The sequence below is a fragment of the Cebus imitator genome, unplaced genomic scaffold, assembly GCF_001604975.1.
Source record: "Cebus imitator isolate Cc_AM_T3 unplaced genomic scaffold, Cebus_imitator-1.0 Scaffold14, whole genome shotgun sequence".
Lineage (NCBI taxonomy): Eukaryota > Metazoa > Chordata > Mammalia > Primates > Cebidae > Cebus > Cebus imitator.
Window position 1 is genome coordinate 10,606,061 of NW_016107329.1, and position 18,073 is coordinate 10,624,133.

The 18,073-nt window shown below is 42.7% G+C and overlaps 1 protein-coding gene across 2 annotated transcripts in view; it reads left to right on the forward strand.

Annotated features, from left to right (window-relative positions):
* Window positions 1–3,325: 3,325 nt before the first annotated feature.
* SPACA7 (sperm acrosome associated 7) overlaps window positions 3,326–18,073 on the forward strand; it is a 52,329-nt gene continuing 37,581 nt past the window's right edge. The window contains exon 1 of one of the 2 annotated variants that reach the window (XR_005196105.1): window positions 3,326–3,462. Coding sequence is in view for 1 of the 2 variants with exons in the window: in XM_017502238.2 (XP_017357727.1) it covers window positions 3,369–3,462 (94 nt within the window). In the remaining variant the exon portion in view is untranslated. The remainder of the gene's footprint in view (window positions 3,463–18,073) is intronic. The other variant, XM_017502238.2, reaches the window with a different exon arrangement.

Here is an 18,073-nt window from a genome sequence, read left to right on the forward strand (position 1 = left end):
TCACTACAGCCTCTGCCTCCCCAAGGTCAGGTGATCCTCCTGCCTCAGCCTTCCGAGTAGCTGAGACTACAGACATTTGCCACCATGCCTGGCTAATTTTTGTATTCTTTGTAGAGATGAGGTTTTGCTGTGTTGCCCAGGCTGGTCTCAAACTTCTAGACTCAAGTGATCTACCCACCTTGGCCCCCCAAAGTGCTAGGATAACAGGTGTAAGCCACTGGAACTGGCCTTGCATTTTTCTTTTAATTTATAAAATTTTTACATTTCCAAACATTAAAATAATAATGAAGGCCTGTTTATTTAAAAAGAGCCATAAAGAGTTCCTTCCTCTTTCCCCTGGAAGATTCAGGGAACAAATCTCTGTTGGCACATGACAGAGACAATCTCTCAACTGAAATGCAACCATGGAGAAAAGAACTTCCAGGAGTCACATGCCGCTGCTATGACAGTTATGCAAATGAATTAAAGTCTCCATTCAAAGAAACTGGCATAAATAGATTAATTTGTTAAATTCCCTTCTGGTTTTAATGTTGCATGCAAATACAAATGCAAAGGGAATTATGTGTAAAATTGTTGCTAAAAGACAGCAAAGGATAGGAAAAATAAATTTGCCATCAACCTCCCAAGGGTTGGTGAGAGATTCTTCAAACTAGAATCTCATAAAGCAACTGATTTAAAACATATCAGACACTCTGACCTCTTCTTTCCAAGTAGCTAAACAAATCTATGAAACAAGGGGGCAGAGCACTATGAACTAAGCTAGTCTGACCACCACATTTCCGTGCTCAAATATGTTCCTCCCCCCTGTATCTGGGTTTAGTTTGACTTGTTTGGTGTAAGAAAAGGCTTGTTGCATTGAGGCTTACTCTCCTTTCTGCTGTGACCAAGCCCAGGCTGCCTGCTAGAGGCAGAGAGACCACATGGAGGGAGGCCTCAGCCATCCCAAGCCCCAACATCCTAGCTGAGGCCCCAGGCATGTCCGTGAGCCACATTGGGCCAGCAGCCACCAGGGCCAACCAAAGAGGTTGTGAGCAATCACATGTGGGCCGATTTTTTTTCTTTTTTTTTTAGACAGAATTTGCTTCTTGTTTCCCAGGTTGGAGTGCAGTGGCACCATCTCAGCTCACTGCAATCTCTGACTCCCCGGCTCAAGCGATTCTCCTGACTCAGCCTCCCAAGTGGCTGGGATTACAGGCATGCGCGAGCACACCCAGCTAATTTTTGTATTTTTAGTAGAGACAGGGTTTCACCATGTTGGTCAGGCTGGTCTCAAACTGCTGAGTTCACGATCCGCCCGCCTTGGCCTTCCGAAGTGCTGGGATTACAGGCCTGAGCAGCACACCCTGCCACATGTGGGCTGTTTTAAGTCACCGACTTCAGGCAGCCTTGACAATGACTCTTCCTCCACCAAACCATCCAGGCTCCTTTGACCCCTCTTCTCAATGAGGCATGATCCCCAGCCCTGATCAAATTCCTCGTCCTCCACCTGGAGGTCAAAGTCCCTGGTCTGCCGTAGCCAGATGTCCTCCCTTGGTGCAGTGGGTGTCGTTTGACAGGCAGTGGTACAGGGTTCTGCTGTCATGGGAGCTCTGGCTTGGGCTTGGGATGGCTGAGGCCTCCCTCCATGTGATCTGTCTGCCTCTAGCAGGCAGCCTGGGCTTGGTCACAGCAGAAAGGAGAGTAAGCCCGAGGCAACAAGCCTTTTCTTGCACCAAACAAGTCAGCCTCTTAGGCCCAAATGGCCCCAGGATGACACTTTGAATAGCAAGAGCCTGGGTTATATAGGTGAGTGTCTCATTTGGACCATTCAGTAACTCAGAGTGGGACTTGGATCCCACAGGGTTTCTGCAAATGTCAGCCATGCTTGTGCCTTTATGGACATGCTGAAAATCTGAAATATCCTCCCCATGCCTCAAGGTAGAATGGCTACCACTCGAGCTGCCAAGAGGAAAACCTGAACAAAAGTGTGCTGTGGGTCCCCAGACTAGCAATAAAAAGATGAAAGAGCCAGAGATCCCCGGTGGGCCAGCCAGACTTGGGGTCCCGAGCAGGCCTCAAGGCCCTTGTTAGTGTGTGCATCCAGGACCAGCTGATACAGCTTGGCTCTGTGTCTTCACCCAAACGTCATCTTGAATCATAATCCTCATAATCCCATGTGCTGAGGGAGGGACTGGGTGGGAGGTGATCGGATCACGGGAGTGGATTCCCACGTGCTGTTATCATGATGCGTTCTCACAAAAGCTGATGGTTTTATAAGTGTTTGAGAGTTCCTCCTTCATGAACTCTCTCTCTCTCCTGCCATCTTGTGAAGAAAGTGCCTGCTTCCCCTTCCATCATAATTGTAAGATTTCGGAGGCCTCCCCAGCCAGGCGAGACTATGCGTCAGTTAAACCTCTTTTCTTTATAAATTACCCAGTCCCAGGGGAGTTCTTTATAGCAGTGTGAGAACAGAGAAACACACAAGCCCTCTCTGCCACAGAGCTGGGATCGGAGGGGTATCTACCTGGGACCCCACCCATGGCCCAGTCTAGACCAGCTGTTCCACTCTAAGCCCCGGATGTAGGCGTTGGTGCAGGAGTGAGATGGGATCCAGGGGAGCCAGTCAGTATGACTTCTTTGGGGTTGTGTCACTGCACTGATGGAGAAAGCTCTAGAAACTCTAGGAGATTTAGTTGGGAGAATGATAGCATGGGAATGCAGCCATGTTCTCCTCTTGTGATGAAAGTCTCACTGCCAGGGAGAGATTGGGGCTGATGCTGAGAAAGAAGGCGTGGGGGAAGGGAGGCTGAACCCTGGAGTCAACTGTCCCTTGTTCCTCATGACCCCAGAACTTTGAGGGTAGGGGAGAACCGGTGGGACATGGAGCCATTGGCCTCTGTTCTTCAGGGGTCCTTTAAGAGGGGATTAGACCCTCCGGATGTGCTGGTTCTGGCACTTGTTCTATAATTCAATGACCTCTCCAGCATCCTTCAAATATACCTCTTTCCATGGAAGCAGATTTTGTTGACTTTTGGCCACTGGCCCATTAAGTCCTGATTAGCATCTACCCCTTCAGTCCTCAGGGTGCTTGGGACAGAGGAAGTCACCAGAACAGGCAATCAGAGATAGTGGAGAGGATCTCTGTTACCTTTAGACCCCCACCAGCCTCCTCCCTCCTTCCCAATCACAGACTCTGGACAGAAACTCTGCCCACCCCAAGGAAGATGCCAGTTCCCTTCCTGGTCCCTGGACATGACCTCCCCAATAGGAGGACCCAGCTCTCTTCCTGGTTGTGATGTCACAGGTCCTGACATTCCATAGTGTCCTGGAGACCAAAGGTGGGACACTGCAGACCTTCAGAACGTCCTTCTCCTTCAGCTGGAGGGAGCATGGCAGTGAGCCAAGGAGCTGGGACCCTCTGCTTTGTCCTCCTGCTGTGCTGCTGGCAAGAAACTGAGCTCCGGCCAAGAACTATGACTCCAGGTAGGGCCCCGCGGGGATGGCTCAGCAGAAAGAGAACTGAATCAGGTGGACGGTGGCCTCTTCTCCCACGGGTTCCTCTTATTCCCTACCTATGCAAATTTACCATTTATTCCTTGGGGAATGAATGTAGCTGAAAAGTCTTTCTATCTTTGAAGACCTTTTAAAATCTAGATGTCCATGGGAGAGTTGCATTTGTTACTAATTTTAACTTTTTATTATGGAAAATGTCTAACTTGGAAGAATATCATGAATCTCATGTATTCACCCTCAGTTTCAATTATTGTGCATATTTCAGTTTTTTCTGCACGCACACACCACACATACCACATACACATACTTTTCTTGTTTGGGGAGTGTTTTAGCACTGTCCCAGATGTCTTACCACTTCATGTAAAACATTTTCTTGCTAAGAGATAAAAGCATTATCCACAGTGTCATAATCGCACTAACACAATTACCAAAAGCCTTTATAGCAACTCATACCAGTTAAAAAGTATTTGTGACATTTGTTAAAGATGGGCAGGCAGACTTTACTCAAAGTGGGCTACTCCGTGGCGTCTCACAGTAGCAGTGAGTGGCTCCACTCCAAATACAGGGAGAGTGGAGATTTGCAGCCAAGAATCAGGGCGGGTCCACAGATGAACACTGCTAAGAGGTAGGAGAATTCTCTGCTGACTTGACCTGCAGGAGCGCAGGCCTGAAAGCAGGCCAAGGGAATCAAAGATGGAAGGGAGGAATTTCATCAGATATCAAGGGTGAACGGGCCAAGATGGGATTTCCACCAAAAGACTTCACAGGATGCCTACTAAAAATGGAAAAAAAGCAGACAAAGACAGAAGCTAGGGTCAAAGCCTGGTCAAAGAGAAGACTCGGAGGGGCCTGGCATGAGGCACGTCAAGGAACGAGGATTTCTTGGTCCCTCCTCTTGTTCAAGAAAGAAGAGAGGTTCTTTTTCCCTTTGAACAAGGTAAGTTCATTCTTCATCTGGTGGAGGACATTTGCTGGATGGTACAACTAGTCAGGAATTTAATGAGGGGAATGTCTATGAAAAAGAGTAGAGAAAGACGTGTAGTTGGAAACCCAGTTCCCGAATGCAGAGGGCAGTCTATTGAGAAGATTTCTGGATTTGGGGCTCGAGGCATCTTCAGATGACACGGCACGGATGGATTTCCTCGTCTGCAGGGGGTGCGTCCACGGTGGCATCATGACCATTGGAGCCACAGTCATGGTTATGCTCAGAGCAGAGCATGGATGTGTCCACCTTCAGCACACGGGGACTTTCAGATGGTCCCACGGAAGGCCTGAGTTGTCGGACTTAATTCTCAGTAACACTCATCAGGAGGAGAAAAGGAAGACTGGAAACGTCACCCTGGGAAGTTTTAGCCAGACACTGAAGGACTCCAGAAGACTTCAGGATCCAGTCCCTTTTACGGGTAGATAACGAAGTAGAAAGCAAGGTGGCGTTTACCAAAGGCTAAAAAAGTAGAATACCAAGGGTGTGCTGTCATTTTTCATTAAAACAAAATTCGGCTCTGTAGTCATCCCCTTCTTTTGATCAAGATAACCAAAGTAATGTTATTCTTGTCTCAAAACTAAATCATGTCTGACAAGATTTGGTCTGATTATTTGCATAAGTGCAGCAAGAATGGTAATGGACCGCATAAATTGAGTTTTCTCTGCTGGAGCTTTTTATAAGGAATCTCAGATTAGATTTTTTAAAGCTTTTTGAGTCTAGAAAGTGCGGCCAAAAACTCACCATCAGACTTCACTTGTGGTACCTAAAGACTGGGGTGAATTTCTCTCTCTGAAGGTCTCAAGCTGTCCCAGAGTTCCTGGATCTGCCAGGAAGTGACCTTCTTCACTCACATGTGGGATGTGGGACCCTGTGAGCCAGGTACCAGGTCAGTTTCTCCAACTCCATCAAATCAACCTCAGTTTTTAAAAACTGTCTGGTCATATCTGATTCTGTGTATCAATCTCAAATATGACATTCCAGGCAAAGCCTTGGTAATATAACCAATGTTTCCAACTGTGTCCTGGTGTAAGGAGAATCGATTTTTATTAAACTAATGCAAATAATTTTATGGTCCTGAAAATCATAATATCCAAATTCTAGAGTGATCAGGTGGGACAAAAATATAAATGCTTCATTTTTGTTTATGAAACTGTAATTACCAAATTGTTGTAAGTTATACACAGCCTAAGAAAACAGAAGCAGAGAGTCCTTCAAATCTAAAAACCAAGACATTAAAGAACAAAAAATATTTCAAAGAAAATTCAGAAAAATTATAATTGTCTCCACATTGAGTCCTACAGAATTAATTCTTGTTCTACTTGATCTTGGGTGAGCAGGTTTATAAATCCATCAGTTTCTCCCTCAGTTCTGGAAATGTTTACTTAGTTCAGTCTAATGGTACAATCTTAGAGGCATCATGGTACTTGGCAGAGTCTTATAGAAAAATCTCCTTGAAGACAAAGAATTTTTGGACTGTAGCTGATTGCAAAAGCTTTCAAAAAAGCATCAGAGTAAAACAGTAACTGTCTGGAATGACGAAAGACACAAAATGCCACAGTTCACAAGGAAAGTCAATTGTTTCTGTGACATACAACATTGCACGTCAATAATGGAAATTATGACTCATAACTTTATACCAGGACATATCATGGACAGTAGGACAGTGAAAACTTCTAGGAATTTTATACGATTTCTGAAACACTTATACACATACAAATATAATATAAAGAAGGTTAAACATCCCTTCTTATTTGGCAATGCTTTATGTAATTTAACATATCAAATAAAGCTAATTCCTTTAACATCTTTCTTTTCACCAAGTGAGAGAACAAATCCTTTGAGATTTTCTAGGGAACCTCTGGGAAATCTCAAAATTAGTTTGAGGTCAAAATTCTTCATTTACATTTTGACTTGGATGAAGTTGTCAAAAATTACAAAAGGCTTGAATACTTGGTTAAATAGGATCACAATTTACTATGAAGCAGTAGTTATCCATTTAAGTTAAATGAAAATAAAGAATTTTTAAAGAAAATATAGAAAATAGCATGTTTTTTTTTTTAAAGTAGCTCTTTCAATATTGAGAAGACTGTTTTCTTAAGTAATCAAAAACATGATAAAGAAAACATGAAACACAAGAAATATTTGATTAGACACAGAATCTTTGTTTCCTAGTAAGACTACTCAACAGGTAAGAGAAAATAACCTCTTAAAATCTCTTAAGAACAGACCAGGCTGGGCATGGTGGCTCACACCTGTAATCCTAGCACTGTGGGAGGCCAAGGTGGGCAGATAACCTGAGGTCAATATTTTGAGACCAGTCTGACCAACATGGTGAAACCCTGTCTCTACAAAGTTAGCCAGCATGATGATGCATGCCTGTAATTCCAGCTACTTGGGAGGCTGAGGCATAAGAATCACTTGAACCCAGGAAGTGGAGGTTGCAGTGAGCCAAGATCGCACCACTGCACTCCAGCCTGGGCAACAAGAGCGAAACTCCATCTCAAAAAACCCACCAAACAAACAAAAAGAGCAGACCAATAATTCAAGAAAACTTTGACCTTTTATCAGAGAGAGAAAATCAAACTCCAGTACTGCATTGCTACACTATTGATAGTAAAGCTTATCTACAAAAAAAAACTTATAATAAAATTCACTTAGTGTATCTTGACCACATAAGATTTTTCTCTCTCTCTTTTTTTTCCTTAGAGAACGATTCCATCTTTCCATGTTCATTTAGGCATTTTGTCCTCTTTTTCTCTTCCTGAGAAAACCTTTAAACTATGTTAGGACAAAATTGCTCATCCTTTCCTTCAACAAAAACACATTCTTCATAACTCATATGCTTTCTTATCAAAAACAGATCCTACTTTCCTTTATGCTTTGCACAGGAAGTTGTTTCATTTTTCTCCCTCATCATTTCTAGTAGTTTTAATTACACATGTTGATTACAATGTTCAACAGAGGAATCTAGAAGTAGACACTTGTGAATTGTCTGTCACATACAGCATTGTGTGACAAAATAGCAAATTGTATGACTACACCATCTTACAGTTTTTAGAGACATATTCATCTACAGCATAATTTTTCAAGGTGGAAAAAACTTTTGTTAACAGACTCAAATACAGTCAGTCTGTCCATATGATATAAAATTAGAAGTTAAAAGCATATAAACATGTGCTTAGTACTGTTTCAATAGGTTATCTTATTTAAAAAGTATTAAGGAAACTCTTGTTTTATTTAACTGATCATAACTCTAGGGGTTATGAGTCACCAAAAAGATGCTTAGGAACTGTTTCTAAAAAGCAAACACAGGCTGGGTGCAGTGGCTCACACCTCTAATCCCAGCACTTTGGGAGGTGAAGACTGCTGGATCACTTGAGCCCAGGAGTTTAAAACCAGCCTAGGCAACATGGAGAAACTCCATCTCTACAAAAAAAAAAAAAAAAAAAAAAAAAAAAAAAAAAAAAAAAAAAAAAAAAAAAAATGCAGAAACTAGCCTGATGTGGTGGCATGTGCCTATAATTCCAGATACTTAGGAGGCTCAGATGGGAGGATCACCTGAGCCTGGGAGGTCAAGGCTACAGTAAGCCATGATTACACCTCTGTACTCCAGCCTGGCCGACAGAATGAGACCCTATCTCAAAACAAAACAAAACAGGCAGACACACTATTGTAACTGCCCAAGGGGTTCACCTTGCCCACTGCCTAGGCAGAGCCAATTCATCGAGAAAGGAGAATTGCAATAAAGAGTAATTCAGGCAAAGTGGCTATGCGGGAGACGAGAGTTTTACTATTACTCAAATCAGTCTCCTCCAGCATTTAGAGAACAGTTTTTAAGGATGACTTGGTGGGTGGGGGGAGCCAGTGAGCTAGGAGTGCTGACTGGTCAGAGATGAAGTCATAGGGAGGTGGAGCTGTCTTCTTGCACAGAGTCAGTTCCTGGGTGGGGCCACAGGACGAGATGAGCCAGCTTGTCCATCTGGGTGGTGCCAGCCGACCCATCCAGTGCAGGGTCTGCAAAATATCTCAGGCCATGATCTTAGGAGCAGTTTAGGGAGGGTCAGAATCTTGTAGCTTCCAGCTGCGTGACTCCTAAACCATCATTTCTAATCTTGTGGCTAATGTTAATCAAAGGCCATCTAGTCTCCAGGCAAGAAGAAGGTCTGCTTTGGGAAACGGCTATTTACCGTCTTTGTTTAAACTGTAAACTAAGTTTCTCCCAAAGTTAGTTCAGCCTACGCCCAGGAATAAACAAGACCAGCTTGGAGGTTAGAAGCAAGATGGAATCAGTTAAGTTGGCACTCTTTCACTGTCTCAGTCATAATTTTGCAAAGGTGGTTAAATCCCTCCCTTTGAGTTTTATAACACTTTAATCTTAAGGTATAGGTTCTGAAGATGGGAAAAGGCTGTCCATCGCTCTGGCTTCTTCCTGCAGACAGGGAATACAGTGGGAATGGCAGTGAGTCCCAAGGTGACAGGAGTGGAGCCACTTTGCACCTGTCTGAGCGGACTCATGCAGGCCTGGCTCGGCTTCCACGGCTTGCATGGTAAAAGCATTATTAACTTTGTCTTTTCTCAGGACAGCATTTAAGTAAACAGCATACTATAAGGTAAATAACGAGTCCTAGGATGAGGAGTAAAATTTTTAATTTTAAAAGCAAAGATTTGAGGCCAGGCGTGGTGGCTCACACCTGTAATTCCAGCACTTTGTGAGGCTGAGAGGCAGGTGGATCACCTGAGGTCAGGACTTCGAGACCAGCCTGGCCAAGATGGTGATACCCTGTCCCTGCTAAAAATACAATAAATTAGCTGGGCATGGTGGCAGGTGCCTGTAATCCCAGCTACTAGGGAGGCTGAGGCAGGAGAATCTCTTGAACCCAGGAGGCAGAGGTTGCAGTGAGCCAAGATCATGCCATCGCACTCCAGCCTGGGCAACAAGAGCGAAACTCTGTCTCAAAAAATAAAAGCTAAAAAACTGAAAAAGATTTGAAAGTGTTAGTTTGGGGATTCTAACTCGTAAATAATTTAGAATTTAGTCTAAACTACAGAAAAAACAAAACCTTAAGAAGAGCTATCAACAGTGTACAGTTGGCTTTTTTTGAAGCAAAATTTTTCTCTCTCCAGTCCCCATATTATTTTAAAAAACAAACCATGATAGAGCTGATTTATAGTTTACAGAATAAACTTTAGTCTTACAGTACTTGCTTGGCTTGATTGATTGCATAAAGTGCAGCAAGAATAATTATTTGTCACTTAGGCTTTAATTGGCTTTGATGGAACTTTGTTCCATGAAGCATTTTAGATAAGACTTTTTAAAAGCCAAGCCCAGCCATAGGTTTGTAACCTTTCTAAGTATTGTAAGTTTGTAACTATTTCTAAGTATTCTCAATTTATGGCAGCATAGTTAATTGCATAAGTGAAATAAAAATTTGTTTTCTTTTGTAACAGGACACAATTGGAGAAAGTGGTCATTTTACCAAGGCTTATGAGTTGAGCAAATTTCTCTTCTTTTGAGGTCCCACGGTAACTTGGGGTTCCTGGGCCTGTTAGAAAGTGACATTTTTTATTTACCACAGGTCAGGAACCTTGTACAAGGACTCTGTGTGGACAAGCTATGAGGCAAGATTCCCCAGCAAGCTTTAATTAGCTTTATAAGTTAACTCTGATTCTTTAAAGGAAGCACGCCATTCCAGCTAAGGCCTTGGTAAAATGACCAATTTCTCCAACTCTGATCTGTTACAAAAGAAAACCAATTTTTATTGCACTTATACAACTAACTATGCTACCATAAGCTGAGAAGACTTAGAAATAGTTTTCAAATTCTGGAGAAATCAGGTAGAAACAAACGTGTTGTAAATTTTTTTCATCGGAGTATATTTAAATAGCTTTAAGGAAATAAGTTCTTTTGACTTGGAAAACAAAAGGTTTAGCAACATTTAACACGTTAGTTTTCCATAAGAGTTCTAGAAGTTCATTTTTTCTTTATTCCAGTTGTAAGAGTTATTGCCAAGTTTAAAATGAGGAAACTGAGACCAGCATAAGAAAATTAAATGCCAATTTATTCAACTCCCGGGCGAGGTTCCATGGCCCCAGGGAAAGGGGTCAGGGAAGTCACGCAGCTTCCTGAGGCGTGGGGTTTTATAGCGAGTGAGAGTGTCTTGATTGGTTATGAGGAAGCAGGACGTGGTCGGGACATGCTGCTATTGGTAGGTAGGTGGGATTTCCGGTGAGCAGGCTGCCCAGGGGGAGTGGGACCTGGATGCGGCAAAATGCTATTGGGCAGGTTTTGGTGGGGCTTCTTTTAAATTTTGGCAGGGTTTTTTCAACAGCAGCCTTGGTGCCGAGCACAGAGTGGTGACTGTAGTTTTCAGGCGTGGAGAGGAATGAGCGTGTCTGAGTTCCCGGAGAGGCAACCGGCCTTACGCAAGTAGCATAATTTTTAAAGCTATCTGAGACCTGCACTTAGAGTTTTATATTTGATTATAAACGGCCTTTTGAAAAGGACCCAAGCAAAATGTTTGTGGATGACAAAAGAATTAGGATAGCCACTATTAAAGACACAATTGACAAGGAAATTTGTTATCTCTGTAAAACATATTTAACATAATATTTATAATTATTACTGATAACATATACTAAGTTATATTTGAATTATAAGAGTTTTACATAATTTTGGAACATATATTAGCAACGCATTTATACAAATATAGCCCAAAGAAAGGCCAACACCATTTTATATTTGACAATGTTTCCTGTATGGTTTTTATACCAAATGAGCCAAATGTCATTTTGGAATTTAAAGGAGCTAATATTTAAAGATTATGTTAGAAAGAGACATAATTTATCATTTGATTTTGGAAAGTTTGTCAGATATCAAAGGTTTAAAACACTGGATTTCACTAAATAGAATCCCAGATCATTATAAGTCATTTATTTGGCCAGAATGATAACTTCAAAATCTTAAAAGAAAACCCTTTACTCTGATAGAGGAGACTTAGCTTTCCAGTAGAACCCAATAAAGATAGCATGAGGCCAACTGAATCTGTCTCTTCTCTCTCCTCCCTTTTTTTCCCTTTTACCCAAAGGAGAAAACAAAAGTCTTTCATTATATTTTAACATTATATAACATTTGTCTTCAAAAGAGAAAACCAAGTTTCATGCATGTATTAGTACATTTTTAATGTTAAAGCTAGTTTTTTAAATAAAATTTTATATCTCTATTTGGTTTTAATTAGTTTGATCATAAAGTAAGATTTCTATCAACTTTTAGAACCCTTTACAATTTTTCATCAAACAGCAGATTAATTTTCTAAGAAAACCCTGTTATTCTGACACATGGACCCAGATTCTGGCCCCACGTTAGTATGATTTTAATGTTTTAACCTACGGAAAAAAGGTAAATAATTTTAAATCTCAGTCAACTTGTTTAAACCCACAGAATTTTAGAATAAGATTAACCCTTTACAAACCCTTTTCACTTTGCTTAAACATTCAGTTTTGTCCCATTTCCTCTTTTAAGTAAAGACAATCTTTAAAACCCTCTGAACTAGACAAAATTACATTCCCTTTCACAAAAGTCGTATTCCTATGCCTTCTTATAATCTTCTACCAAAAACACATGCCCTATACACCTTATATATAAAATCTTTTCTCCAGCAATCTTAATTTTATGTTATAATGTTAACTCTTAGCAATTTTTATTTTTAGTGAAAAACCTGGTAAGTAAGCAATTTTACTTATGTACTAGGGGTGGAGCGTAGGACATCAGACAGACATGAAGATAAGGTCTGACTGTTCAGCACGGCCAGGAGCATGGCTCTCCACATGTCTCCAGGCCTTATCTATAACCTAATACTTCAAAGAAGGTAAACTGAACAATTTTCAAAAGTCAAGGAAGTAGTTTGACCTTAAAACAATTAGCAGGTCTGATATTTGATCTTCCTTTAGACCAAATGTCTACATTTTTAAGATATGTTGTTTTACTAATAATTTTTTAAAATCTTTCTAAAATTGGCTAATCTTTCTAAAAAATTGCTAGTCACATGAACAAAAATGCATTAAAGTTTCTACTTTTCTGACAAAATAAATGCTTATTTTTTAAGCCAATTAATCAATGCTCTTTTATATATAAACAAACATACAACACATATGAATACACAGACAGAAGATTCAGCACTTGTAAGATTTTTCATTAGCCAGTTTTTAAACTGGAATACTGGCGGAGAAACAGGGCCAGGAAAGCATGCATTTTTAGGCAGGCACAGCTGAAAGCAGACAGATCCCTAAAATTAAGGGTGTCATTTTATACTTAATACTGGATCCACAAAAGGAGAGAAGTACTATGGGAGAAGACAGTGTGATGCTTCTACTGTACATTTTATTGCAAGGCAACTCAAAGCCAATCAGCCATTTTGTAATTGGATCATCCCCCACTGGAGTCCCACGTCCCAGTGTGGGGTAGGGATGTTTCCATATCTTTTGATGGCCAGGAGCATGCATCTCTGATCCAATTGTGCAAAGAGTCAAGTATTCCTCCATTACTATTAGCCATCCCTTAAAGTATATTTCCTACCTAGTTATTACACACCAAAGCTTTTTTATAATGCGAAGTAATTTTTATACTCCCCAAAACTCAAAACTGTCAGATGACACATGCAAATCAGAACAGAGCTTTTGATTTTGAGAGCGATTTATCCACTTTTAATTCCTGCAGTTTCATGAGAAAAACAGAGGTTTTTTTTGTTTGGTTGGTTGTGTTTTTTTTTGTATTTTTTTCAAAACAGGGTCTGCGGTGCCTCCTCTGCTTTTCCCAAGGAGTCCTCAGCTACCAGAAGTTATCTTAGGGCCTCTCATGTGTGCACTAAGAGTGAGGAGACAAAAAAAAAGTTGATTGAGAATTTTAAAAAAAAATCTTTTTTCAGAAAAACAAGATCCAAGAAGAGAAAAAAATAAAGGTCTTTTAAATACATAAATAGCATGTTTATCCACTTTTAATTAAGCTCATTTTTAACCATAGTGCTCTTTTAAAAAGAAATCCTTTCAAATCTCTTATTACCTGAATTTAGCCATGCCAAGTGGTCAATATTTTTAGCTTCTGAACTTTAGGTGCTTCAAAAACATGGTAAGCCATTTCTTTCTTTACAAGATTTAGAATCTACACAAGGTAGTTCAGAGACAGGAAAATTCAAAAGAGGAAATCAGAAGCTATCTATGAGGGGCAAAAAAAAAAAAAACCAATAAATGACAAAGTTACATATGTAAAAAATCAGAAAGAAACATTCCAGAAGCCAAGAATAGAACCCAGGCCACCATTGTCAAAAGGCAAAGTCTTGGCTACGGAGTTACAGTATTGAGCAGCTTTTATTGCTCTTCCCAGAAGGAGCCTGAGAAGCCCATTTCAAGCTTGCAAAGGCTTTTAACTGCTCAAGAAAATTTTTAGACTTAACTATGACATGAATCCCCAAATTCCTGTCTTCTAGAAGGTGGAAACCAAGAGAAAGTATCCACACATGGTCACAAGATTAAGCCCTTAAGGGCACAAAACAAGACAGAAAAATTTCATCCAGTGTTCTTCAGGGACCCAGCCTGCCAGGCTGGGTTGAAAAGCAGGCTTGAAAGTGGGCCCTAAACCCACATCTCATCCTGTGATGCCCCTTTCTCCATTACAGAACACAGAAAGACAAATTCTTAGCACAAAGTACACCAGATTTACCACCGCCTAAGACTAGTCTCACACATCTTTTTTCTATTAATTAAACCCTTGCAGAGTGACAAATAGTGATGTTTACCATTTGCTCAGAGAAAGAGAGAGACCAGAAACTTGGCTGGTTAAGAATTTCTTACACTTTTTGACAGCATACCAGACATCTGGGCTCCCTTTCTATGCAGCTTCAAGAACAGAGAGGCTTCTAATGACCTTGCTCACTGCACCATAGTGTGGGGTTCAAGCCACTTTACAAGAGAAAATCACCCTTTCCTGTTTAACGGAAATTCAGGCAAGATTCTTAATTTGCAAGATGCTGCCCAGTGGGCTGCATGGGGAACTGAATTAACATTTTCCATGCCAGCTAAATACACACATAACAAAACAAACATGAGTCACCTCGCTCAGCACCCAGTGTCAGCCTGGCAAAGCTCGAACTTCTTCCCATTGGTCCCTGTTGTCTCTGATCCACTCCAGGTGGGGACAGACAACCTCGGCATGGTAATTCACAATAAGGTCTCTGAGCAAGGCAAAGAGCAGATAGTCACCCAAGACAGGCCTGTTGAGCCTTCTCAAGGGTTCATTGAATATGACCAGACAAATAAGGAGGGTTCTGGGTCAGGGCTGCTGGACGTCCATCAGCAATCCCTTCTGAGATCCCTTCCACATACACAAGCACACACAAAGATGAGAGGACAGAAGGCCCCTCAAATCAGGTCCCTAACCAAGAACTCCAGGAGTATCCTATACACTATCCTCCTATTCCCCTTCTGAGAAACCTCCTCAAAATCTTCCTGATTCAGGAGAAGTCTCCCAAACCAGGAATCTCCCTGCTAGTTAGAAAGAGCCAACCAAGACACCCTACCAGCCAAACAGACACCCTGCAATGGAGCTACAGACACCCACCCTAGGGCTACAGAACCAGTCAGAAGAAGGAAGGAGGTGTTGGCAGTGCCTAGGATACTCACCAATCCAGACACCCCATCAAGGGGCTACAGACAGACACTCTGTGACAGGGCTACAATGAAGCGAGGTTTCCCCAGGACCATTTCTTCAGTGCAATTCAATCCATGCACGCTGGGTTCATGGTGCCGTCCAGTAGAGACAACAGCAGAGTCAGCCTCCGTCCAAGACAATTAGGCAGCCGCTTGGGCTGGCTTCTGGATCCATCGCTGATGGGGGCCACCGAACCACAGGATGGGTATCCAAAAGGGCAATCCCGGATTCGTAACCACCCAAGGGGTTCACCTTTCCTGCTGCCTAGGCAGAGCCAATTTATCAAGACGGGAATTCCAATAGAGAAAGAGTAACTCACACAGAGCCAGTTGTGTGGGAGACCAGAGCTTTATTACTACTCAAATCAGTCTCCCCGAGCATTCAGGGAGCAGAGTTGTTGTTGTTGCTGTTGTTTTGGGACAGAGTCTTGCTCTGTCGCCAGGATGGAGTGCAGTGGCGCAATATCGGCTCACTGCAATCTCGGCCTCCTGGGTTCAAGCAATTCTCCTGCCTCAGCCTCCCAAGTAGCTGGGACTACAGGCACACGCCACCACACCCAACTAATTTTTGTATTTTTTAGTAGAGACGGGGTTTCACCACATGGGCCAGGAAGGTCTCGATCTTTTGACCTCGTGATCCACCTGCTCGGCCTCCCAAAGTGCTGGGATTACAGGCGTGAGCCACTGCGTACAGCCGAGAGCAGAGTTTTAAAGATAACTTAGTAGGTTGGGGAGAGCCAGTGAGCCAGGAGTGCTGACTGGTCAGGGATGAAGTCATAGGGAGGTGGAGCTGTCTTCTTGCACAGAGTCAGTTCCTGGGTGGGGCCACAGGACGAGATGAGCCAGCTTGTCCATCTGGGTGGTGCCAGCCGACCCATCCAGTGCAGGGTCTGCAAAATATCTCAAGCCGTAATCTTAGGAGCAGTTTAGGGAGGGTCAGAATCTTGTAGCCTCCAGCTACGTGACTCCTAAACCAGCATTTCTAATCTTGTGGCTAATGTTAGTCAAAGGCCATCTAGTCTCCAGGCAAGAAGAAGGTCTGCTTTGGGAAAGGGCTGTTACTGTCTCTGTTTATACTATAAACTATACACTTTCTCCCAAAGTTAGCTCAGCCTATGCCCAGGAACAAACAAGGCCAGCTTGGAGGTTAGAAGCAAAATGGAGTCTGTTAAGTTAAATCTCTTTTTCCGTCTCAGTCATAATTTTGCAGAGGTGGTTTCACTATGACACCAAATAAAGCGGCCATCATCTCCAGATTTAACCTCCAAGCTGAACTGTTTTTAACTTTATTTGGCTAGTAACGCAAGTAGAACACTGTGTGTTCTCCGTGGACTGGCCAGAGCCACTGCGTGGTCAGTCATCTCTCATCAGGAAGGAGTGCTGGGGGCACTGCTCTGTTTAAACCACAGAAGGGAGGGGAGTCCGGTCACAGACTGGGATGATTGGCTCAAGGAGACAAAGGAAGGGGTTCTTCATTTCTCGTGTTCCAGAGCTGGCTTCTGCTTCCTCCTTAGGAAAGCACTCTGGTCACAGCTGAATAAGGAACGGGTAAGACAGAAAAAAGATCAGAGTTTACTCCTCACCCCCCAAGATCTGATTGCCTCATCCAGACAGTTGAAACAGGTGATCAACATCTTCCCCAGCTTAAAGACCAATTAAGGGATCATTTCTAAATCACTTTCTCACGGGAGACACTGGGTTTTCTTACTCTCCTTGGGCGCTACTGACTCTGGGCACTTCAGCCGTTTGCCACAGGAATTGAGTTGACCGTGTTACGTGGCTTTCTTGAGATGTTAGACCTTGAGGGAGAGGAGAACGGTCGATGTGGTCCTAGTGATGGAGAAGGGTCCTGTTTTCCCCAAATTAACCAGAGTGAAATCTCAGAACTCCACAGGGAATCTGTCACCGAGGCCAGTGTGTGCGTGATGCAACTATTGAGAAACAGCAGTGGATACTCACAAACACGGTGTGTGGCATCTTACAACCATGAGGCTGAAGTCAGGGGTGACGCAGGAAGAACATGGCAAAGCCACTCCGCTTGACAATGCACTTTAAAAACCACGCGGATGTTGTAAAACACAAATATTTTACTGCACATCTTACTGGCTGACTTGCACAATACTTCCATTATAATTATGGGACAGACACAAAATGAAAAGAATATTTTTAACAAAGCACTTGCACAACGCAGCTGTACCCATTCTTAATGATCATTAATGTCTCATCCAAAGAGAACTGTACTTTGTTTCTTTTACCGAAGGTCAGCATACTGGGAAGCAATTGTCATCACATCTCAGACCTTTTTGCATATTTTCCCGCATTGTTCTGGGCCTGCAAGTGCGCAGACGAGTCGATTGGTATGCAGATTGTCTGTCATTAAAGCCATTTGGAAATCAGCTTTGTCATTGGTTTGGTGCTGGAACTTCAGATCCTAGCAGACACCACTGGAAAGCTCTGCACTCAGAAAGGGAAGGTGCACGGCCCTGCTGAGCCCCACCTCAGGGCTGGAAGAAGAAGCTGACCTTGACCTTGAGTCTAAGCAATGCCCCAGCAGACTGAAACGCCACACCTCCAATAAAGAAAACACATGAATGACACAAGCAAGGAACCATTGTATGGGGGCTAACAAGGAGAACGCAGTGCTCTGAACCGCCACCCATTGTTGGCGTCACTCTGCACAATCAGCTCCTTTCAGCGAGGCAGCCGAGGCCACAGGTCAGGAGGCCACAGGGCCTGTGGACAACCCACATTCCAGACCTCAGCATTTCACCCACATGACTCCACCTCTTATCTGCAAATGGGACCACCCTGAAATCGCTTTGCTTATGAAGGAGGAGAAAGAAGGGTGGTCCGTCTCTCTGAGTCCTGCCCTTCCTAAAACAGGGCCACAAAGCCGAG